The 25,183-nt window shown below is 45.7% G+C and overlaps 1 protein-coding gene across 10 annotated transcripts in view; it reads left to right on the top strand.

The window, feature by feature from the left end:
* npas2 (neuronal PAS domain protein 2) overlaps positions 1-25,183 on the top strand; it is a 107,221-nt gene that overhangs the window by 34,915 nt on the left and 47,123 nt on the right. For all 10 annotated transcript variants that reach the window (XM_034178732.1, XM_034178734.1, XM_034178733.1 and 7 more), the window contains exon 2: positions 4,897-5,095. In XM_034178732.1, the coding sequence (XP_034034623.1) occupies positions 5,040-5,095 (56 nt within the window). In that variant the 5' untranslated portion in view covers positions 4,897-5,039. The remainder of the gene's footprint in view (positions 1-4,896; positions 5,096-25,183) is intronic.

Below are 25,183 nucleotides of genomic sequence, written 5' to 3' on the forward strand. Positions count from 1 at the left end.
AAACAGGCTGTGGTCAAAAAACACGGCGTGGAGGTAATCAGAGGGCAAAGTCAAGTACCAGGTTGAGGGCAAAACAAGGTCAGATACCAGCAGGCTGAATACTAGGCAAAACAAGGCAAGGATGTGAGTGCTGGAAATTGAAATCAGTCAACAATCGAGCGAGTTACTGTGAGGGCTTATATAACTGGTGATGTAATTAGTGAACAAGACACAGGTGTCCGGTGAAGGTTCTGGAAGGGGGCGTGACCAGGGAAGACAGAGGTTAAGCATGGGCAAGATAATGGGGAAAGGAGTGCACAAAGTGGATTGAGGTCAGATACAAAGATGCGTGAGCAGGTGCAGAGCTGGAGTGAATGAAAATGCAAAACAGACAAAGTGTGGGAGACAAAGACACGAGGCGGTGCAGGAAGTGGATGAACACAAACAAATGAGGATGACTGAGAACAGAGCAAAAACAGAATACGATACTAGGGGACCAGGACAGAGCAAGAATCATGGTAACTAAAAGCAAACCAATATATAATAAGTACAAAAGAAAACACTACAATGAGAACTGATCAAAAAATCAATAATGAAGCAAAGCTCAAGAGGAACTGACTAATTAACAGAAAGCAAAACCCGATATAAAAGTACAACAGAAATGAGACAGCAGATAAACAAAACTGGTGACTACAGAATAGTGCAATAAATAAAAAGAATAACACTGAGGAGCAGATATAGTGACAAACAGAACATAATCAGGAGAAACACTTGAGATAAATAATAACCAAAACCTGTGACTAAAGCATAATACAAAATGCGATAAAACAGAACTAAGCTAGAATACAAGATGCTCAAAAGAAAACTGAACCGGTAACCAAAGCATAATACAGAAATTAAGTAAACAGAATCAATCTAAGACTGGAGGAACTAAGTGACCAAGCATGAACAAATACAAGGTTAATTGACAAAAACAAAACCAATGATAACATGAACATGAAAACCTGACACGTACAAGAACAAGACCAGCTGAAGCGTGACTGTGATACATGGCATGATTAAAAAATACAAAAGGCTCAGAGCACAAACGTGGAAAAAAGACTTCAAAATAATAACCGCCGAGCCAACAGGGCTGGATCATGAACACTTTCTGTGCTAGTCATTGACTGTCCCATAACAAACACCTTGTTTGAACATAAGGATGCTCATAAGTTACATGGTATCAGAGCACCTTAGGCTGAAGGTCGATGATGGATTTTGTGATTGTATCATCTGATCTGACGCCGGATGTTCTGGGGACTCGGATGAAGAGAGGGGCAGAGATGTCAACTGATCCCTATCTGATGGTGAGTTTGATCAGGTGGGGAGGACTTTGTACAGAACTGGTAAACCTAAACAGATAGTGCAGGGACTGGACCGTCTAGAGGAGCCCACTGTCTGAGAAATGTTCAACTCACAATCTGGTGGAGCTTTTCTGTCATCCCTGTGGAGGTTGGGAGCACTGAACCAGAATGGGAACTGTGGCCTGGAGGTTTTTGGTGCCTCAAAGGGTGGCAACCCTCAAACATTGTGTTGGACACTGGTGGTCAGGGAAGCTGTCCAACTGAAGAAGGAGTCCATTGTTTGGGAAAGTGTAGGAACACGGACCCACAACAGGGGGCGCAAATGAACGGACAATGGAGTAAGTCAAATAACAAGCTTTACTGTTGTGAATGTGCACAACGAATACAACCAATCACAGCAATGGACAACAGTCAATTCACAAAAGTGTCGTGTGGGCAGGCTCGAAGATAGGAGACGCCTCTCCAAGGTAGACCGGAACCACACGGCTTCCTCCTCCGCCACAGGACCCGCCCCGGGAATACTGGAGCCGCCAAGTCCCGAACTCCCAGGTGGCCACTGCCTCCGCGTGTCGGACCTGTACTGCTGGCGAGGAACAAAGGACAGTTAGATGGGGCGCGTTTGCACCCAGGACTCCGAACAGCAGGGAAGTTACCTCCACCTCTCGTTGGAACAGTAATCCACAAACTAAGCACAAATCCAAAAAGATACACTCCGTAGCTTTCATACTTACCTCTCTGGTAGAAACGATATCTCGTCGATGAGGTGGAGATGCCGTCCTGCTGAGATCCCCAGTGATAATTGCCGTCAGCTGTCTCAGGTGATGGGTGACAGCTGTTACCGAGGCTGCTCCTGTGGGGCGGCGGCGCCCTCTGGTGCCTGGAGCCCGCACTCCAGGCAGGGCGCCCTCTGGTGGTGGTGGGCCAGCAGTACCCTCCTCTTCAGCGGCCCACACAACAGTCCTTCTGGGATGTGTTATATCGGAGGACTCTGGGAGGTAGTTGCAAGGTACCGACAGGTCTGAAGGATGGCAGTCTCTGTATGTGTGGGAGGAGTGGAGAACGAACTTCGGTCGACACCAAGGTGCTTCTGGAGGACCGTGCGGCACCTCAGGAGAGGAAAACAGGGAACCATCCAAGCTGTATACAATAAGGATGGATTTTGTTTTGATGTCAGCTGAGGTGGTAATTGGTTGCTGGAAGGAGCACTTAAGGAACTCCTGCATCAGATTGGAGCGCCCTCTGTAGTAGAGGCAGAGCTGGAAGCTGATGGGGTATCATCATCAATTTCACTGGTGGAAGTCACTGAGGCAGTCAAACAACTGCAGTGGCAAAGCCCCAGGGGTTGATGAGAGGTCTGGGACAGTGTCAAAGGAAGTGGCAAACTGAGGCCATGGTCCCCATATTAATAACGGGGATCAGAGAATGTGTGCCAACTACGGGGCTTCACACTACTTATCTCCCTGAGAAAGTCTACTCCAGGGTGCTGGAAAGGAGGCTTCGGTGAATAGTTGAACCTCAGATTGAAGAGGAACAATGTGTGTTCCTTCCTGTCCGCGAAATGACTGACCAGCTCTTCACTCTCACAAGGATCATCCAGTCTATGTGGTTTTGTGGACTTGGAGAAGTCGTATGATCGGGTACCTCGGGATGTGCTTTCGGAGTATGGAGTGAGGGGCTCCCTTCTCAGGTCCATCCACTTTCTGTTCTCACAAAGCGAGAGCTGTGCTTGGGTCCTCTGCATTAAGTAGGACTCATTTCCAGTGGAGGTTGGCCTCCACCAGGGCTGTGCCTTGTCACCAATTCTGTCTGTGATTTTATGACAGGATATTGAAGTCATAGTCAGAGTAGGAGCAGCTTCAGGTTGGTGGGCTGAGGGTCTCATCACTGCTTTGGTAGAGGATGTGGTCTTGTTAGCGTCATCGCCTGTGACCTCCAGCACTCACTGGGTCAGTTCGCAGCCGAGTGTGCAGTGGCTGGGATGAAGATCGCACCTTTAAATCTGGAGGCCATGGTTCTTACAATGGAAGCCAGTGGGCTGCCTCTTCGGGTAGGAAATGAGGTCTTGCCCAAGTGAAGGAGTTCAGGACCTCGAGGTTTGTTCACGAGTGAGGGGATAATGGAGCATGAGATTGGCCAGAGAATTAACGTCGCAGGGACAGTGTTGCATTCGCTCTACCCTACTGTTGTGCCGAAGAGGGAGCTGAGCCAAAGGTGAAGCTCTCAATTTACTAGTTTGTTCGACTCTCACCTAGAGTCATGAGGTTGGGTCATGACTGGAAAGAACTAGGATTGCGGGTACACAGGAAATTTTGCTGAGTAAAATATACTCTGCCGGGATAACATTTGGTCCCAGTCTAAATAGAGTAAATACACTCCATTATAGAGTGAAATCAGCTCTACCGTCTTGTCAAATCAAGTGTTTTCTACTCCAATAAGAGTTGATTTTACACTGTGATGGAGTTGATTTAGCACTGTGATAGAGTATATTTAACTCTATTTGGACTGGGCCCAAATGTTATCCTAGCAGAGTAAATTTTACTCAGCAAAGTTTACAAGTGGCCAAATGGGCTTCCTCAGGAGGGTGGCTGGGGTCTCCCTTAGAATTGGGTGAGAAGTTCAGTCATTCATGGAGAGCTCGGAGTAGAGCCGCTGCTCCTTCACATGGGTGCCTTCCTAGGGAGGTGTTCCAGGCATGTCCAGCTAGTAGGAGACCCCGGGGAAGACCCAGGACTAGGTGGTGAGATTATGTCTCCACACTGGCTTGGGAACGCCTCGGTATCCCCCAGTCAGAGGTGATTATTATGGCCCAGGAAAGGGACGTTTGGGGTCCCCTACTGGAGCTGTTGCCCCCACAACCCGATCCCAGATATGTGGTTGAAGATGAGTGATAAGTTGTTTTGGTTTGTTCAGAAGAGGAAATATCTTGTTAATTTCGACATAATGCAATTATTAAGAGGTGATACAATTTTGAATTTTTTGAAATTTAAGTGATCTTGCACAGGTGCCATACTTACTTCTTTTGAACACTGTCATTCTTCTTCTTTTTTTTTTTTTTGAGTGTAGACCAGTCTTCAAACAGTTTGTTATTCTGTAACCATACGATTAACTGTTTCTTTTCATTCTCAGGCTACAGACACAGAGTTCTTGGTTTGGATACAATAGACTTCTAAAAATCCCACAGGCGCTTGGTTCATGCTATTCAGAGGATGTGAAGGAGGTGGCTTTTTTGCTCTCTTCTTTATCAAAAGAGGTGGTTGCTTTTGACATTTTTCTAGGTCAGGGAGCTCCTCCTGTGCAAAAGGTGCTCTTACTATTGAAGATCTGTACCCATGTACAAACTGAAGGCAGCAATGCATTTTGCAATGTATTATTAATGTGTAGCAAGCCAAACTTATTGTGTCTTCATAGAAAAAGCATGCAGGTGATACTGGTTTTCACAAATGGTTGGAAGGTCTTGTGTATTATTTCCCTTAATCTAAGTCCCAAAAGAAGAATACCAACTTGTTTGGACCTGTTATAACATTAAATTCTTGCATAAATTTGTACAATCAAATAGATGTCATTGTGTTCACAGGATTTGTCTTTTCCTTGGTGGACTCCAAGAAGAGGCAGGACTTGGGTTGGTGATAGCCTGTTCTAAAAGAGTGTCTGGACACTGTTAGTGCGGATGGGAAATTCAAGACTTCAGAAAGGGCCCGGTTGGGAAAGGGAGTAAGTATGGACAACCTTCCTGACTTCAGTGGCCCCTGCCTGTCCAACCGCAGGGAATGGGAGTGAGTACAAGTTAATCTCACTTTGTATACCTCAACAGTTTTTCTGCTCTTAATGTTGTAGCAGGGTATAGATTACAGGATTAATCCCATTGGCCAAGAGAGCAGTAAGTTTTAAATTTACTTATCCAATTAAAGACTTGAGGTCAGATAACTGAAAGTCAGGGCAGGATCCACAAAGCATCCTAAGGCTAAAAGTAGCTCTTACTGATGTCATTTTAAGAAAATTCCTCGATTTCCTAGACATTTCTTAGAATTGTCCTTTGGTAAGATAAAAGCTATTCACAAAGCATCTTAGGCCTTAAGAGAGCTCCTAAGGTGCCAAACTGTTAAAGTAGGGAGGAGGACTTTTAAGAAGCCTAACCCCCAATCTCAATTCTCTTTTGTACCCCTTCCCCTTCCCCTTGGCCCTACCCCTACCCCTACGCCTACCCTTTAAAACAAGGGGTAAGGCGAAGGGGCATGCCTCTAGCCCTATGAATTGAGACACCCCTCCGCCTTAGGAGAAAAAAAAAAACTGCCCATCTCAAACTGCCGTCTTCACTGTTTGTTAACATGGCAACCGAAATGCAACTTGTTGCAGTAGCCTGTTTGCTCTTTTTATTTTCTTGCCTTTCTGTGTAAATGCAAAGAAATAGAAGAAGTCGCAGAATTCTTTGATGCATCGCAATCATGTCCTGTTAATTTAATTAATTTTTAATTTATAATAATTATAATAATTAATAGTATTAATAATAAATTAATTAGAAATTGATTAATGTTAATAATACCAATAATAATTAATCAATAATAGTAATAATTAATATTGTTTGAGTAATCATTAATTGATTGATTAGTAATTAATTAATTAATTAGTAATTATAATAATTTATAATAATAAGAATTTATTAATTTCTATAGCGCCAAATCACGACTAATCGCCTCAAGGCGCTTCACAAACATCATTTAACAGCAGAATAAAAGTAAATAAGATTAAAACACAATAAAAAAATTTTAAACAGAAGTAAAATAAGTAACATAATAAAGAATAAAAAGACACAATCATATAAAATACTAATGATAAAACAGGAAAACAGTTTATTTAAAATAAAAAAAATGAAATATATCAGTCTGTGTGGCATGAATGTATACATTATACAAGTTTCACTTTTTGATGGAACTACTGAAATAAATGACGATTTCATGATATTCTAATTATATGATCAGCACCTGTATGTATGTTTATGGGCTGCATCTAGTTCTGTAACCTTATATTTCTTTTTCAAATTCTTACATTTTTTGCATCCAGCCCTATTTCCTTTAGAAATTTCCTTGACAAATAATAGCAGTCTATTAGGACGTCAGGTTATGTGTTACACATATACATGTGTGTGTATATATTTTCAAACTTATTCCCATTGATGAAACTTCTCATTTTCTGCTGAAAGCTTATTAGGAGACGAGTGTGTTCAGGGCTCCTGTTTGTTTACAAAATACACACGTGTACAGACCTTGAAATCCAACAGCAGGGATTGATATTATCCAAAGATTAATGAACATACAAGTTAACGTGCTTATCCTTATCATGATTTTCTCCGTTGTGAGATATAAAAGTGTCTTATCATAGCGTTCGTGTGTATGTGCATTATAACGCCTCAGCGCACGAGCGACGTTACGATATTCTTCAGAACGACAATATACGCAACATGCATCCAGCAGCATACATGTTGCTGTCATAGCCAACTGCCTGTAAAATTTTTGGCAAGTTCTAACTTTCTAACAGCGTAATTTGTAATGAAAGCCACTTCATTTGTGCGGCTCTTTCGGCGCCATGTTTATTTTTTCGGAGACAGCAGTAAGCTCCTCCTACCCCTCCAAACAGAGTGTGCATCCAGATTCACTCCAAACAGAGGGGTTTGAAGCTCTCCGCCTTCCCCTCCGCCTCGCTCCAAAAAGAGAATTGAGACACCCCTCTGTCTCTCGTGCCCGCACAAAACACAGGGGAAGGGGTAAGGGGAAGGGCCAAGGGGTAGAATTGAGACTCAGCCTAAGAGTGTCTTAAGGAGAGCAGATGTCAGAACAACAGAAAGGAAGATGACATATTCTCTGTATACTGAATGACAGTGATTTAATAATATGCTACTGGCTTGATTGTGCAGGGATAATGTTTGGGGTTGACCTCATCAGGAATGAGCTTACTTTTCCCGCCCAGCGTAGTAACGTAATAACGCCTGAGATGAAGGTCACAACATTGCAATACCTGCTATGAGAAAAATGTAAATTACATGTAATTCTATAACATTCATACAGTTATTCTAACATCAAAGTAAGTGATGTCAGCAGCCAGAGCTCAGACTCACCTGTTGAGAAGAACTTGCTTGTGCGCTGCAATCTCCGCTCTCACTTTGGATTACAGCATGTACCAGCGCTTTTCACACCCTGTCACTTGTGCACATAAGGAGAGGGAACGACGCATTGATTGTTGAGCAGGGCCCTCCAAGTCTGCTCTTCCCTTATACCGTGATCCTGGGACCCAATTTAGAATCATAATAACCTTTATTTGCCAAGTATCTTAAAGAATACAAGGACTTGACTCCAGTTTTAACTGCGCTCTCTCTGTATACACATGTATAAATTAACACTAAACACTAAATAATTCACAATAAAAACGTGAAAATAAAATAAAAATTTCCCTCTTAACCCTCTGGAGTCGACTGACGTGCTCCACGTCAAAGTCACATGACAAAATTAAGCAGATGTAACATCCAATCTGCTCCACTTTGAGTCTCCATTTGAAGGTGTTGTGAACATGCAGACTTCAGCCTATATACCAGTTATTAAATTTTGGCCTAGGCCTAGTAACATAACTTATGAATATTTTTTACGCCATGCTTTTTCCTAAATATTATGGTGGTTTTTGGTGCATGTTTTTGTAGAAAACCCACAGCAAACAGGAGGGTCATTTCCTTGTCTAGCTGCAGGAAAGACAGGGGTGGAAGAAATGCGACACCTTTATCACTGGTGGAAAATGCATGAGCTAAACCAATCAAAATCATCAACACTCTAAAGCATTGGAGCTGCATTTATTTATGTCCACTTGCTACCTCTCTTTAACATGAAGAGCTCTTACAAGTTTTGGATGTTGAACTCAACTTTACAACTCAACTCACTTGTAAAGTTGAGTTCAACATCCAAAACTTCTAAGAGCGCTTCTTGTTAAAGAGAGGTAGCAAGTGGACATAAATAACGCAGCTCCAATGTTTTAAAGTGAACCCTACATGCACTTGATCACAGACCCCAGCTCCAGGTGGTTTTGCTTGTTGGTGTGCGCTTCATGCAGGATGCTCACGAACGGGAGTTTCTTTTCTTCCTTCTCCTCTCTCTGCCCGTAGCAACTAGAAGTAAAAAAAAATCCACAAATTTCTCTTGATCATTGTGGAAAATGTACAACCTAAGCCAATAAAAATGATCCCTAATCCACATAATTTGATTGCTGAGGGAAGGAAAACTGTGGGTGATTACGGCACAAGGAGAAACGAGACAGCAATCAGATTTTTTTGATATTTGAAAGATTGTGATATTAGGCATGTTTGGAGTGTGTAGTTATTCTGTCGTGGAGTGGATTTAGTGTGTAGTGTCGTATGGGTAGTATGTAGTGTTGTCATTTTTTGTTTTGTGCATCAAAATAATGAGACATCTCATGATATAGAGCAGGCTCTTCAATTTTTTTATTAAGCTGGAAGGAGACATGCATCATCAGAGTCTGACCAGAGAGTTAGGATTCTGGCAATGAAGCCTCTATTGTTCTGGATGAGCAGTGGAACCAGAACAGGTGGATCCACCGACGTACGCACGGAGATCTGCACAGAGCATTGGACAGCACATCTCTGTTTCCAGAACCAGGTCCCCACTCACACACACGGCAAAGCCCCGCACCAGCTCTGACTCCTGTAACACAGAGCAGGATGCCGACACTGCCCCAGCAGTAAGCAGGTTCCAGCCATGGAGTACACCAGGAGTCCAGGCAGAGACACCCCCTCCCCCCCAAAGTCCAAAAGACCTTTGTCTATTGCTTTTTGCCACTGACACAATCAGTGGCACCAACAAAAATGCTGCAGAAAACAAGGAATTAGGGGAAAAGTACAAATGGACAGACATTGAGATGGAACATCTGTACACATTTTTTGGGGTTCTGATGTACATGTCATTGGTGTCGCTGCCAAGTCTCCAGGACTACTTGAAACAGAATCATATTTTGTCTGTGCCCCTTTCAGCTAAATAATGACTAGAGACAAGTTTAGATCCATATCTTGGAACATCCACCTCAGTAATCCAGATGAGGATGTAAAAAAATGACAGGCTATGATAAACTGCTTAGAGTCAGGCCTCTTTATGATGATATTCTTAGTGCCTGCCAGGTTTATTACCACCTGAGGAGGGAGCTGGCAGTGGATGAAAGGATGGAGGCGATGAAAGGCAAAAACTGGAATGACACAATATATGAAGGACAAGCCAACTAAATGGGGCATTAAACTTTTGTGTTGGGCTGAGTCAAGCAGTGGTTACACAATCAGGTTAACCATCTACAGTGGCAAGACTGTGACCACAAGAGAGCATGGGCTGTCCTTATAACTGTGGTCCTGAATCTGATCAGCCATCCTCCCTTGGTACTGGGTACCACATTTACATGGACAATTTTTATTCAAGTCCCAAACTGTTCATAGACCTGGCCAAAATTAAGTTTGGAGCATGTGGCACCTACAGGGAAAACAGAAGAGGATGCCACAGAGGGAGGGCAAATGCTCTCAACAAAAAGTGTGGAAGAGAATCTGTGCGATGGATCAGACAGGTGCTTCTGGTGTTTGTAAAGTGGATGGACACATGGGAGGTATCTGTGTGTTCCACCATCCATCCTGGATTTTCAGGTGAGACGGTGCGGAGAAGGGTGAATGATGGAAAGGATGGATGCTGGACTGTGAAAGACATTCCCTGTCCTACCCCAGTTGTGGCCTATAATAAAAAACATGGGTAGAGCTGACCTGTCTGACTAGCTCATCCAGTACTACTCCACCCATAGAAAAACTGCTCACTGGTACAGGGACTGTGTTGCTGCACTTTCTTGGCATTGCAACCACAAATGCATTAATCTTGCATCATGAGATCAGCAGTGTCAGCAAGTGTAGCCCATGACACACAAAGACTTTATGGTGGAGCTGGTGTGTCAGCTTTGTGGCACCGACAAAACAGGTGTGCCCCAGAGCAGGAGCTAGAATCACGTTCCTGTGCCAATTGCAACAGGCAGGGATCCTGGCCAAAAAGCCACCAAGTCAGATTAAGGTGCCAACACCTGCTTCAATTTTCAGTTCAATTTCAATTCAATTTATGTTCCTTATATAGCGCCAAATCACAACAGAGTTGCCTCAAGGTGCTTCACACAGGTAAGGTCTAACCTTACCAACCCCCAGAGCACAGTGGTAAGGAAAAACTCCCTCTGAGGAAGAAACCACAAGCAGGCCAGACTCAAAGGGGGTGACCCTCTGCTTGGGCCATGCTACAAACATAAATTACAGAAATAATCACAGAACAATTCACGGACGAATATACAAGAATTGCTGTTGGTGCACAGGATAGGAGGGTCGCCAACACAACACAACTCCCATCTCTGGATGGAGCTGCACCTTAAACAGAGAAAAAACCAGATCAGGCATCAGAGAGACAAAAAATACAGTATAATTTGCCAGCATTAATCAACATGAAAACAGAAGAAATACTAAGGTGATCGCCGGCCGCTTCCAGGTGGACAACCAGGAGGAGGTGACACACTCTGGAAGCGTCAGGCCTGTGATGTGTCTGTGTCTTGGGTTGGACAGGAACTTATTTATTTATTATGTTTTTATTTTTTTGAGAGGGGCACAAATTTGTGCTAAATCTTATTTTGACATCTGATTGTTTTGTAAATAGTTTTAGCATTAGCATTTCCTGCAATAATTGTACGTATGTTTTTGAAATTTACTTATATTAACTTATATTTAGATTCTAAATCTTTTGTGACATCTGAATGTTTTGTAAATAATTGTAAAAAAAAAAAAACACCTGAAGCATTTTCTGCATTTAATGCTACATTTGTATATATGTTTTTGAAATGTACAATTCATATTACATTTTAAGATATAAAAATGGTTCATTAAACATGGTGTGGGTTTCACAGTCAAAAACAACACTTTTTTCTGTTCTACTTTTTATGTTTTTGTGTGAATTTAGGTCCATTCTGCCAAATCAAACCGCTTTTTATAAGGGCACCAGCAATCACAGGAATTGCTGACCAGCTGAGCCTGCGTCCATCATTAATATCAAATACATTAAGTAGTGAAATTACCAGCAAGGAGAGTAACCATAACAATAAGATAATCCATATAATAATCTGCATGTACGAGATGAGGTACGTTTAAACATTTTGAAGCTGTGTAACATTCATGTAATTTTGCTGTTTCATCATCATGACATAAAATTATTTTCACGATTACACTGTTCTTAATACAGTTCAGGTTTATATGATCGGTTGATTTACTGTCTATTCATAAGTAGCATGGAGTACATTTCTTTTGTTTTTTTCCTCTTTCCCTTTTTGTGACAACAATCACAGCTCTTAGAAGACTGTGACATACCTAGCAACAGGATCAACACCAACCTCCTTACAAGATTTCAGTTTATTTCAATTTATTTCATATTTCATATAGCACCAAATCACAACAAAGTTGCCTCAAAGCCCTTCACACAAGTAAGGTCTAACCTTACAACCCCTAGAGCAAGCACACAGGTGACAGTGGTAAGGAAAAACTCCCTCTGATTATTTGAGGAAGAAACCTCAAGCAGACCAGACTCAAAGGGGTGACCCTCTACTTGGGCCATGCTACCAACACAATTGACAATACAGGTAATTATACAGGAAATTTTGGGAGTCCCATGCACCACCTGCAAAAGAAAACACCCACTCCGATCTCTGGATGAAGCTGCCACCTTAAACAGAGAGATAAAAACAGAATCAGGCAGGAGAAAGACAACAAATGCAGTATAATTTATCAGCATTTAGCAACAAGAAAAACAGAAGAAATAATAAGGTTATCACCAGCCACTAGTCCTAAGCTTCACTAAAGACCCAGACTTTAGATAAAGTTGAGGCCGTGGCCCGCTCTCTTACTAATTAAATTAATTTAAAAGAGTAGAAAGCATAATACCATACTATGCCATCATGCTAGCCATACAAAAGGGAAAATAAATGCTTCTTTATTCTGGATTTGAAAGTCTCTACAGAATCTGATTGTTTTATTGATGCAGGGAGATTATTCCCCAGAGCAGGTGCACGATAAGGGAAAGCTCTGTGATCTGCAGACTTTTTATTCACCCTAGGGATACAAAGTAGTCCTGCACCCTGAGACGCACAGCCCGGGCAGGTACATAGGGTTTAAGTAGGTCAGCCTAAGTAGGGAGGGGCTAGTCCATAAATAATTTTTTAGGTTAGTAACAAAACCATAAAATCTGATCTCACAGGGACTGGAAGCCAGTGAGAGATGCCATATGGGTGTATGTGGTCAAACTTTCTACTTCCTGTCAAAAGTCTGGCAGCAGCATTTTGAACCAATTGGAGACCCCTAATGCTGGACTGCGGTAAACCAGAAAAATAGAACATTGCAGTAGTCCAATCTAGAAGAGACAAACGCATGAATCAGGGTCTCAGCACAGCCATAGACAGGATGGGACGAATCTTTGCTATATTTTACAGGTGGAAGAAAGCACTCCTCGTAATAATCTCTAATTGATGAGGTCAAAGGACAATGTACGATCAAAAATTACACCAAGGTTTCTTACTTTGTCAGTGTGATGTATGATACACGAGCCTAGGCTAAGTGTTAGCTGGTCAAATTGATGCCGATATCTCACTGGACAAAGAACCATCATTTCAGTCTTGTCAGGGTTTAAAAGTAGGAAATTGCTAGACATCCAGCTTTTCACTGATACAAGGCAATCTTCTAAGGATTTTATGTGGATGAGATTACCAGCAGTTATCTGCATGTATAACTGAGTATCATCAGCATAGCAATGAAAGGTAATCCCAAGACACCATAATATGTGCACAAGGGGTCCTATATAAAGGGAGAAAAGCAGGGGTCCTAGATGGAGATAAAAGTTTCTGTTCACATCCTTGCTCAGAGTTGCTCTCAGACACTTCCTGATCACTCCTAGGCTAAATATACTTGCCAGGAATTTGGGGCTAAGTTAGGAGCTCTCTGAGAGGACTCTGAAGTGTGTACAGGATGCCTATTAGTCCTGCATTTGTGTGGTCCAGGCATGCTCCTGGAACCCGCTAGTTGCGGCTCCCCACTCTTGTGCTTGCGGCCATGTGTGGATGTCCCACACTGGTAAATTCATATGTTGGCAGGTATGGGAGTGCAGGAGAAAAAGTTGAATGTGGAAGAAATGAGAACACTGTATAGATGTGAGAAGTTACAAATGTAGACAAATCAGAAATCAGTTTAACAGAATTTTGCGTGAAAGTAGCTTGAGGTGCCCATAGAGGTTGAGTCAGATCAGCTGGACTTATTCCTAGAACATGTTTCACTCTTCTTTCAGAAAAGCTTCATCAGTTCTAGTTGGGGTAGTGACAAATATTAATCCTCTGTTGGGCTACTGAAATCATAGTGACGCAAAGAAAGGTTTAAGAGTCATTAATCGCCGGGGCCTGTATCCAAGAAGCATCTCAGAGTCCTCTCAGAGAGCTCCCAACTTAGCCTAAAGATCCTAGCAAGGAATCAGCCTGAGAGTGATCCAGGCAGTGTCTGAGAAGCAACTCTGAGCAAGGCATGGACTGAAACTTTTATCTTTGTGAGGAGGCGGGGTTGGCCCTGTTGCTAGGTATGACGCAGTCTTCTAACACCAAGGCAAAGAGAAAAGGAATGCGCTCCACACTCCTAGTTAATTGTGTAGTTGTGAAAATAGTTTTTTGTCATGATGATGAAACTTGTCTTCAAAGCAAACTCTAATCAGGGCGTAGCTTCCCTGACATTGTCTTGAAACTGTTGCCTGTCCTTTGCCATGCTGCTTGCTTGCTCCATAGAGCCAAATACATCAATTATAGTCTTCTCCCCACTTGCATTTTGGTCTTCCTCTTCTTCTCTTTCCAGAAATGTAAGCCTCTGACACTTTTCTCCGGCCATCCTGCTATGTTATGTGGCCGAAATAAGACAGTTTTCTGCTTCCTCACATACGGCAGCAGCCAATCACTTGATACACCAAGCTACTCTTTTATACTGACATTTGTGTGGTGTTGAGTCCATGGGACCCACAAGATCCTTCGGTAGCACTTGGTTTTGAAGGCTGTGATGTGTTGTTCATCCAACTTGCACAGTACCCAGGTCTCACAGCCATAGGTGGCCACTGGAAAGACCCATGCGCTAATGATCCGTAGCTTGGTTGCTTGTATCCTACCCACACCAAAGTTTCTTCATCCCAGTGAGAGCTTGCAAACCCATGGCCAATCTACTTCTGATTTCTTTGCTTTTATCACCATCACCCTGGATCTTTGCAACCGAGGTACATAAAATGGGTCCACTTCTTCCAGTACAGATCCATTAATTGATATTTGCCTATGTGTTTTCATCATTCTGTTCACTTGACACTGCCATAACCTTGGTCTTTTTGTATTCATCTTCAGGCCATGTGATGCACTTTCTCTGGTTCACTGATTCAACGAGTCTGCTCAAACCAGATCTTGAGTTCGACATAAGCGCAGCATCATCTGCATATCTTAGATCACCTAAGGCTTGCCCTCCTACGTGTAAAGATCATAACCTTCTGAGCGTTCATCTTTCATGGTTTCTTGCATGATGTCTTCTGTATAGATGTTAAACAACGCTGGAGAAAATATGGAGTCCTGCCGGACACCCTTCTCTATGTTAAACCCTTCAGTTGTTTCACACTCCAGCTTGACTGCTGATTGTTGATCACGGTAGAGGTTTCTGATTAATAATATCACATGTGGTGGGAATCCCATCTCTGTCATTATGGACCAAAGTTGGTTGTATCTGGCATTGTCAAAAGCCTTTGAGTAGTCTACGAAGCAGATATACAAATCCTGCTGCATTTCTTGGCACTTGCGAATTAACATCTGAAGGTTGTAGATATGATCACGTGTTCCTCAATGTTTCATATACCCTGCTTGTGATGCAGATATCTCTTCACTCAACTTCCTCGTCATCCTGCAGAGAAGGATCTTAAGCATAATCTTACTGGTGTGGCATATAAATGAGATTATTCTATAGTTCTCACACAGTGAAGGTCTCCTGTCTTTGGTAAGGGAACAAATAGTGCTCTGCACCAGTCACTGGCCAATCTGCTGTCTGCCAGATCTTCACACCTAATTTATGCATTAGCTAGGACTGCAGCTTCTCCTCCTGCAAGTAGTAACTCTGCTGGGATTTCATCACATCCTGGTGACTTCCCATGTTTGAGGAATTTCATTGCCTGTTCAACTTCTGATCTCAGTGGAGTTAGATCACTAATCACTATCATTGCCAGTATCATTTTCCTGGTTCACAGGAACATGATGAAACTCAGCAAAATTAAATGAATTGTTACACACTTGAAAATGTTTGAAGGTACCTCATTCACATGCGGATTATTATATTGATTAGCTTAATGTATGTTCATTCTCCATGCTGGTAGTTGCGCACAAGAGACAAGTGTGAGAAGCGCTGATACGTGCTGCAATCCAAAGCAAGAGCAGAGATTGCAGCACAGAAACGAAGTTCTCTTCAAACAGGTGAGTATGAGGCTATGGCTGCTGGTATCACTTACTTTGATATTAATAATTGTATGAATGTTATAGAATTTACATGCAATTGACATTTTTTCCCATAGCCAGGTATCGCAATATTGTGATGACCTTGATCTCAGGTGTGATTACGTTACTACGCTGGGTGGGAAAAGTATCCTCATTACTGATGAGGTCAACCATAAACTATCCCTACACGATCCTGTATGATCAAGCCGGTAGCATGTTACTGAATCACTGTCATTCAACTTACGGCGAATGTCTCGCCTTCCTCTTTGTCTTTCTGCCGTCTTATCTGTTTAAGACACTCTAAGGTTTCATAAAAGTCCTCTTCCCTCATCTTAACAGTTTTGCACCTTAGGAGCACTCTTAAGACCTAAGATGCTTTGTGAATAAATTCTAAGAAATGTGTAAGAATTTGAGGAATTCTAAGATTTTTTTTAAAGTGATGTCATTAAGAGCTACTTTTAGCCTTAGGATGTTTTGTGAATACAGCTCAGGAGTCACTTGAGTTCATGTGTGAGTTGCCATTTTCATAGAGATGAGGTGAGAATAATCTTTGAGTCTGTGATAAAGATGAAAGGATATGATTATAGGTGGGATAGAGGTTTATCTCAGCTCCCCAACCTTTGTTTCGACAAGGTTTCATCAGACCAGTGGTTTTTGACTGATGTTGTTGCTGGGTTCTCAGAAACTAAGATGGATTTTCAACAAACTCAACATTCCTGTGTTGTTCAGAACTCAGCAACACCAGCAGACAAATCTGGTCCACCCCAAAGACTGCACACTGCACACCCACAAAAGCAGCCTGGTGTTCAGTGCAGTACGGAGGGCAATGACCTCTACGTAGGAAAAACAAACAGCCATTGAACAACAAATGGCTCAACACAGTTCCTCAGATAAGGACTCAGCCATCTACCAGCATCCGAAGGAAAAAAGACACACCTTTTGAAGATCATCTTTATATTTTAGACAGGTTCGATGGTTTGAAAGAGCCACAAAGAAAGCCATCTTGTTCTCCTGAGTCAGCCTGCTTGGATACCATGACCTGATGACTGAGAGTCTCCACAAACATCTAGCTTGAGGTGTTTTTTTTTGTTTTTTTTTACATATAATAAGAAGAGAATATATTGGTAAAAGAATGATGACAATTTAAGCACAGGGATAACGAAAGAGCAGAAGACAAAAGTGGACGTGGATGCGTAGACTAAAAAAAGCCATGAAAGAACAGGAGCTGAGTAGATAGGAGGTGCAGGGTCAGGCATGGAGAAGATTGATCACACATATCAGCCGCACACACGTGCAAAAAGCTGAAGTGAACAAAGATTTTTCTTGAAAGACTCATTGCTAACAATGCCAGGATTTCTTCGAATTGATTGCCTTTTGATAAAAAGCATAAATTTGAATGAAGACGTAATGGTGACTTGAAGCCCCCTTTTATCCTTCTACTTATTACATTTGATTTCTTTAAAATAGTGGAACCACATGAAAAAAGTGCTGTTTACATGATTTGGGAGGTTCCACCATATTACATAGAAGGATATGTAATACATAGATATTATAACAAGGTTATAATATCTATGATTTTAGGGTCAGTCAATAGGAAATATTAAAATCAGTCTCTAATCTTACAGTCGTAAGTTCCACAGATCAAGTCCGACCCCCTCTGTAAAACATACAAAATCACAAACACTTCACACGTTTAAGATATTTATTTAACTCAGGCAAGAGTTAAATAACAGGACATATCACAGTAAGCACTCTGAGGATGATGAATTTCACTGAGCAATTATTGTATGACGTTCAGATAATTTGGTGTAGTTGCAGGAGTTTAAGAATGAATTCCGTCTTAATCGTCAGGGAATTTACTTTGATATTTATTAACGAGAGATGGTTAGTGACAGTGAATAGAATTAAAGCCACTCTGTTTTATCTGACACCATAGCTCGGTCTTACTTGGATGCTGTGCTGGGAATCGTCTCGTTTCAGTCGATGATCCGTCCGTCACACAGCTGTTTCAGGGACCTTGACAAGAGACTCTGCCGGTCACCCCACCTGGTTTCGTTGGGTTACCGGGGATGCTTTCCATTGTTAGGCTGTGACTTGCGGCAGCGGTTCAAATCGCTGTTGATGTCTCAGCTGACCATTTTTATCTCTGCAGCACTTGTAGTCTGGGATTGTCAGAATAATGGCTTGGGGGTCTTTATTTTCTATTCGCCAAAACAAAAATTCGTCTTTCATCATCGTCTTTTGAAGCCGGATCAAATCACAGAACTCGATACAAAATTGTTTGGAGTTCAAGAAGAGAGTGATTCCCCTGGCGCACCTGCTTTTAAAGGGTTAAAAGCTCCACTCCCAAGAATTCTGGGTACTGTAGTTTTCTTCTTCATTCCTTTGTCTAGTTTTATAATAAATCAGCGTCTGCTATTCTTAAAATTCCTGCGTACAAACCAAGCAAGTCCTGTATTGCAAAACTCTACTAAACAATGTACTTAGAACTACCACCCAACACAATTATATATATGAAAAAGCACATTGGATAAACTTTCTACAATCTATGATCAGAGCAAAGGGGCAGGGTATACATAAACTTCATGGGTGATATTAAATGATCACAGGTTATCTTCTTTCTCTGTTTTTTTTTTTTTTTTGTTACAACAACCAAAATACAACTTTTTAAACATGGTCACACTCTATAATACTGTACAGGTTAGTTGCATGCCCTTCCCCAGTTTGTCACTCAACAGGGGTCACTCTTGGTTCACGGACTGGGTTTTGGATTTCATTGTAAAATATTATATCTGTCAATCCTGCATCGATTTGAACCAGACAAACTACAGTGTGATTCCCAAGTTGAGCGTAATCCTTCTGTTGTATGGTCTCATATGGAATTTGCAGTTAAAAGCACAGTTTTTGGACTTTGGGGAAAATAGGCCTTCCTGTGGGTGTTTTGTTTAAATGAAAAAGGAGTTGGCAACATCTGGTTTCGGGCTGATAAGGGGATTCACAGCTCCATGAGGAATGCACTTTAGAGAATCTTAAATCCTGTTTGTTGGGAAGGTGTCGTAGCACGGACCCACAACAGGGGGCGCAAATGAACGGACAATGAGTAAGCCAAAAGGTAACAATTTAATGTTGTGACAACACACAACTAAACACACAAAATTTGTAAAGTCAATTAACACCAGGTGACGTGTGGGCAGGCTCGAAGATAGGAGACCCCAACGAGAGAGAGGCCGCGTCCCACACGGCTTCCACCACCAACGGTCTGAAGAACACCGGAGCCGCCAAGTCCCGTATCCCCAGGTGACCTCTGTCTTCGGCTGTCGACCCTGGTACTGCTGGCAAAAAGCAGAGACAAGATGAATGAGTGTAAGTCCGTACACTCAGTGGTCCACGGTCTGTACACAGTCAGGAGGGGGAACCTCCACCTCCGAATCACACACTCGTGCAGCTCTTGATTAACCACTTATCTGTTCAGAGAGTGAGGCGCAGTCGTCGTTGTCACGCCAAACGCCGAAGTCCCAGATAAGGCAACGTCCACAAGAATATGGCTGCAAATGAGATCTGGATTAGTACACAACGTGTCAGTTAGCAGAGAAAGTACCTCTCGGTAGTCGATTTCTCGGCGGGGAGGTGGAGTTGCAGTCCGGCTTAAGTAGTGGTGTAGATGAGTGACAGCTGGTGTGATGACTGACAGCTGTCACTTCCTCTGGGTCTGGCGCCCTCTCGTGCTTGGAGCCCGCACTCCAAGCAGGGCGCCCTCTGGTGGTAGTGGGCCAGCAGTACCTCCTCTTCAGCGGCCCACACAACAGGACCTCCCCCTCAACGGGCGCCCCCTGGCGCCCGACCTGGCTTGTCCGGGTGTCTTCTGTAGAAATCGGCCAGGAGGGCCGGGTCCAGGATGAAGCTCCTCTTCACCCAGGAGCGTTCTTCAGGTCCATACCCCTCCCAGTCCACCAGATATTGGAACCCCCGGCCCTTACGACGGACGTCCAGGAGCCTGCGTACCGTCCAAGCAGGCTCCCCGTCGATGAGCCGGGCAGGAGGCGGCGTGGGTCCAGGTGTACAGAGGGGCGAGGTGTGGTGTGGCTTGATACGGGACACGTGGAAGACAGGGTGGATCCGCAGTGAAGCCGGGAGTCGGAGCTTCACTGCGGCCGGGTTGATGATCTTGAGGATAGTGAATGGTCCGATGTATCTGTCCTTTAACTTGGGTGAGTCCACACAGAGGGGGATGTCCTTTGTTGACAGCCACACCTCCTGCCCGGGCTGGTATGTGGGGGCCGGGGAACGTCGGCGGTCCGCATGGGACTTGGCCCTCGTCCGGGCCTTTAACAGGGCAGAGCGGGCGGTCCGCCACACCCGGCGGCATCTCCTGAGTTGGGCCTGGACCGAGGGCACACCGACCTCTCCCTCCACCAGCGGGAACAATGGGGGCTGGTACCCCAAACACACCTCAAAAGGGGAGAGGCCGGTAGCAGACGAAACTTGGCTGTTGTGGGCATACTCGATCCAGGCCAGATGGTGGCTCCAGGCCGCCGGATGTGCGGAGGTGACACACCGAAGGGCCTGCTCCAACTCCTGGTTGGCCCGCTCTGCCTGGCCGTTGGTCTGGGGGTGGTACCCGGACGAGAGACTCACGGTGGCCCCCAGCTCCTTGCAGAAACTCTTCCACACCTGAGAAGAGAACTGGGGACCACGATCTGATACAATGTCCGATGGTATCCCATGCAGCCGCATGACGTGATGGACCAGGAGGTCTGCCGTCTCCTGGGCCGTCGGGAGCTTCGGGAGGGCCACGAAGTGGGCCGCCTTGGAGAACCGGTCCACTATCGTGAGAACGATGGTGTTGCCCTGGGACGGCGGGAGGCCCGTGATGAAATCCAGGCCGATGTGAGACCAGGGGCGATGAGGCACTGGCAGGGGTTGGAGGAGGCCCGTCGTCCTCCGATGGTCTGCCTTGCCCCTGGCGCAGATGGTACAGGCCTGGATGTAGTCCCGGACGTCGGTTTCCAGGGACGCTCACCAGAAGCGCTGCTGGACTACTGCCACGGTCCTACGCACTCCGGGATGGCAGGAGAGCTTGGATCCGTGACAGAAGTCCAATACGGCAGCTCTGGCCTCTGGTGGGACGTACAGTCTGTTCTTGGGGCCAGTCCCCGGGTCCGGGCTCCTGGTCAGGGCCTCCCGGACGGTCTTCTCCACGTCCCAGGTAAGGGTGGCCACGACAGTGGACTCGGGGATGATGGTCTCGGTGGGGTTCGACAGCCCCGCTTCGGCTTCTTCTTCGTGCACCCGGGACAATGCATCTGATTTTTGGTTCTTGGTCCCGGGGCGATACGTGATCCGGAAGTCAAAGCGCCCGAAGAACAGAGACCAGCGGGCTTGCCTGGGGTTCAGCCGCTTGGCGGTCCGGATGTACTCCAGGTTCCGATGGTCCGTGAAAACCGTGAAGGGCAACGACGCCCCCTCCAGTAGGTGTCTCCACTCTTCAAGAGCCTCCTTCACCGCGAGCAGTTCCCGATTGCCGACGTCATAGTTCCGTTCAGCTGGGGTCAACCTGCGGGAATAAAAGGCACAAGGATGGAGAACCTTATCAGCCTCCACGCTCTGGGACAGCACGGCTCCTATCCCTGAGTCAGAGGCGTCCACTTCCACTATGTACTGGCGATCAGGGTCAGGCTGCACCAGAACTGGTGCAGACGAGAACCGGCGTTTCAACTCCTTGAACGCGGCTTTGCACTGATCCGACCAGGCGAAGGGGACTTTTGTGGAGGTCAGGGCTGTCAGGGGGCTAGCTACCTGACTGTAGCCCTTAATGAACCTCCTGTAGAAATTTGCAAAACCGAGGAACTGCTGTAGTTTCCTGCGGCTTGTTGGTTGGGGCCACTCTCTCACCGCCGCAACCTTAGCCGGATCAGGGGCGACGGAGTTGGAGGAGATGATGAACCCCAGGAAGGACAAAGAAGTGAGGTGGAACTCGCACTTCTCGCCCTTCACAAACAGCCGGTTCTCCAACAACCGCTGTAGGACCTGACGTACATGCTGGACATGGGTCTCAGGGTCCGGGGAAAAGATGAGTATATCGTCCAGATATACGAAGACGAACCGATGCAGGAAGTCCCGCAAGACGTCATTTACCAAAGCTTGGAACGTCGCGGGGGCGTTAGTGAGGCCGAACGGCATGACCAGGTACTCAAAGTGACCTAACGGGGTGTTGAACGCCGTCTTCCATTCGTCTCCCTTCCGGATCCGAACCAGGTGGTACGCGTTTCTAAGATCCAATTTCGTAAAGATTTGGGCTCCATGCAGGGGCGTGAACACTGAATCCAACAGGGGTAACGGGTATCGGTTGCGAACCGTGATCTCGTTCAGCCCTCTGTAATCAATGCATGGACGGAGTCCGCCGTCTTTTTTACCCACAAAAAAGAAACCAGCACCCATCGGGGAGGTGGAGTTCCGGATCAGCCCGGCAGCTAAGGAGTCCCGGAGGTAGGTCTCCATTGATTCGCGTTCCGGACGTGAGAGGTTGTACAACCTACTGGACGGGTACTCAGCGCCCGGGACCAAATCGATGGCACAATCATACGGTCGGTGCGGGGGAAGAGTGAGCGCCAGATCTTTGCTGAAAACGTCAGCAAGATCATGGTACTCCTTGGGCACCGCCGATAGATTGGGGGGAACTTGGACCTCCTCCTTAGCTGTAGTGCCGGGGGGAACCGAGGATCCTAAACACTCCCGGTGGCAGGTTTCGCTCCACTGCGTGACAACCCCGGACGGCCAGTCAATCCGGGGATTGTGTTTCACCATCCATGGAAAGCCCAGAATCATTCGGGAGGTAGACGGTGTTACATGGAACACTATCTCCTCCCTGTGATTCCCAGACACAACCAAAGTCACTGGTTGTGTCTGATGTGTGATTAATGGAAGCAGGGTGCCATCTAGTGCTCGCACCTGCAATGGTGCCGGCAGAGCCACCAGGGGGAGCCCTACTTCCTTTGCCCATCTGCTGTCCAGCAGATTCCCTTCTGACCCCGTGTCTACCAGTGCTGGGGCGTGAAGGGTTAAATCCCCACAAAGGATTGTTACTGGGATTCGTGCCGATCTGCGGGGTCTTTCCGCATGTGTGTTATGGCCCACCCTTAGCCCAGTTTCTAAGGACGGGCGTTGTAGTTTGACCGTTCAGGGCAGTCCCTCTGCATGTGCTCACAAGAGCCGCAGACAAAACACTCCCCGCGGGCCAGTCTCCTTTGTCTGACATTTGATTTTACGTTGGCCCTGCTCGTGTCCATAGCCTCCTCAGCAGGGGGAGCTGTAGCCACACGGGGCTCTCTGGCAGTGAAGCGTGGGGACGACGTCACCTTGTCAGAACCGGAAGGGGGAGGGACGGCTCGTGCCCGGTCACGCCCCCCGGCCTGCTCCCGACGATGCTCATTCAAACGGTTGTCTAAGCGTATAACCAAATCGACAAGCCTGTCAAAATCCCGCGGTTCCTCCTTAGCCAGTAGGTGCTCCTTAAGGACCGGGGACAGCCCATTTACAAAGGCGGCGCGGAGCGCAACGTTATTCCAGCCGGACCTCGCTGCCGCGATGCGGAAGTCAACTGCATACTCGGCTGCGCTACGGCGCCCCTGTCTCATCGACAGCAGCACGTTCGAAGCGGTCTCGCCTCTGTTGGGATGATCAAACACTTGTTTGAACTCCCGTACAAACCCAGTATAAGACGTTAGGAGCCGTGAGTTCTGCTCCCAAAGCGCCGTAGCCCATGCGCGTGCCTCTCCTCGAAGCAGATTAATAACATAAGCTACCCGGCTGGCGTCTGATGCGTACATGACAGGGCGCTGTGCAAAGACGAGCGAACACTGCATGAGGAAGTCCGCGCACGTCTCGACACAGCCCCCGTACGGTTCCGGAGGGCTTATGTATGCTTCAGGGGACGGTGGGGGGGTTCGTTGAACGACCAGTGGAACGTCTGATACAGGCCCAGGATCAGCCAGAGGAGGAGCTGCAGCAGCGCCCTGATCGCGCGCTTCCACCCTGGCGGCGAGAGCCTCCACTCTCCGATTAAGGAGGACATTCTGCTCGGTCACTAAATCCAACCGAGCCGTGAAGGCGGTTAAGATCTGCTGCAGCTCACTCAACACGCCTCCTGCTGACGCCTGCGCTCCTGGCTCTTCCATTGGCCGTTCACGCTCGAGCTGACGCCCCTCGGAATCCATGACGATGGCCGAGAAATCCTGTTGGGAAGGTGTCGTAGCACGGACCCACAACAGGGGGCGCAAATGAATGGACAATGAGTAAGCCAAAAGGTAACAATTTAATGTTGTGACAACACACAACTAAACACACAAAATTTGTAAAGTCAATTAACACCAGGTGACGTGTGGGCAGGCTCGAAGATAGGAGACCCCAACGAGAGAGAGGCCGCGTCCCACACGGCTTCCACCACCAACGGTCTGAAGAACACCGGAGCCGCCAAGTCCCGTATCCCCAGGTGACCTCTGTCTTCGGCTGTCGACCCTGGTACTGCTGGCAAAAAGCAGAGACAAGATGAATGAGTGTAAGTCCGTACACTCAGTGGTCCACGGTCTGTACACAGTCAGGAGGGGGAACCTCCACCTCCGAATCACACACTCGTGCAGCTCTTGGTTAACCACTTATCTGTTCAGAGAGTGAGGCGCAGTCGTCGTCGTCACGCCAAACGCCGAAGTCCCAGATAAGGCAACGTCCACAAGAATATGGCTGCAAATGAGATCTGGATTAGTACACAACGTGTCAGTTAGCAGAGAAAGTACCTCTCGGTAGTCGATTTCTCGGCGGGGAGGTGGAGTTGCAGTCCGGCTTAAGTAGTGGTGTAGATGAGTGACAGCTGGTGTGATGAGTGACAGCTGTCACTTCCTCTGGGTCTGGCGCCCTCTCGTGCTTGGAGCCCGCACTCCAAGCAGGGCGCCCTCTGGTGGTAGTGGGCCAGCAGTACCTCCTCTTCAGCGGCCCACACAACACTGTTAGTGGTGGGGGTTGGTGTCAGTTGGCCATCCTGTGCTATGGTCAGGAAAGCCTCCTTTTGGCATCTTGATATTTCCCAGATCTTGAGCTGTCTTTGAAGAAATTTTACGACTTTTGCTTAATGCAAACTTAGGAGGTTGTTGAATGCAGGCTCCTCACTACACCCATGAATCTGTAACTTTTATTTGTAAGTTGGACTGTCTATGAATATGACTGGAGCATTTTTAAGTTTTTAATTGTATGTAATCTTTTGCTCTGGAATTGCTGTCATACAT

This window comes from Thalassophryne amazonica, chromosome 9 (genome assembly GCF_902500255.1).
Source record: "Thalassophryne amazonica chromosome 9, fThaAma1.1, whole genome shotgun sequence".
Lineage (NCBI taxonomy): Eukaryota > Metazoa > Chordata > Actinopteri > Batrachoidiformes > Batrachoididae > Thalassophryne > Thalassophryne amazonica.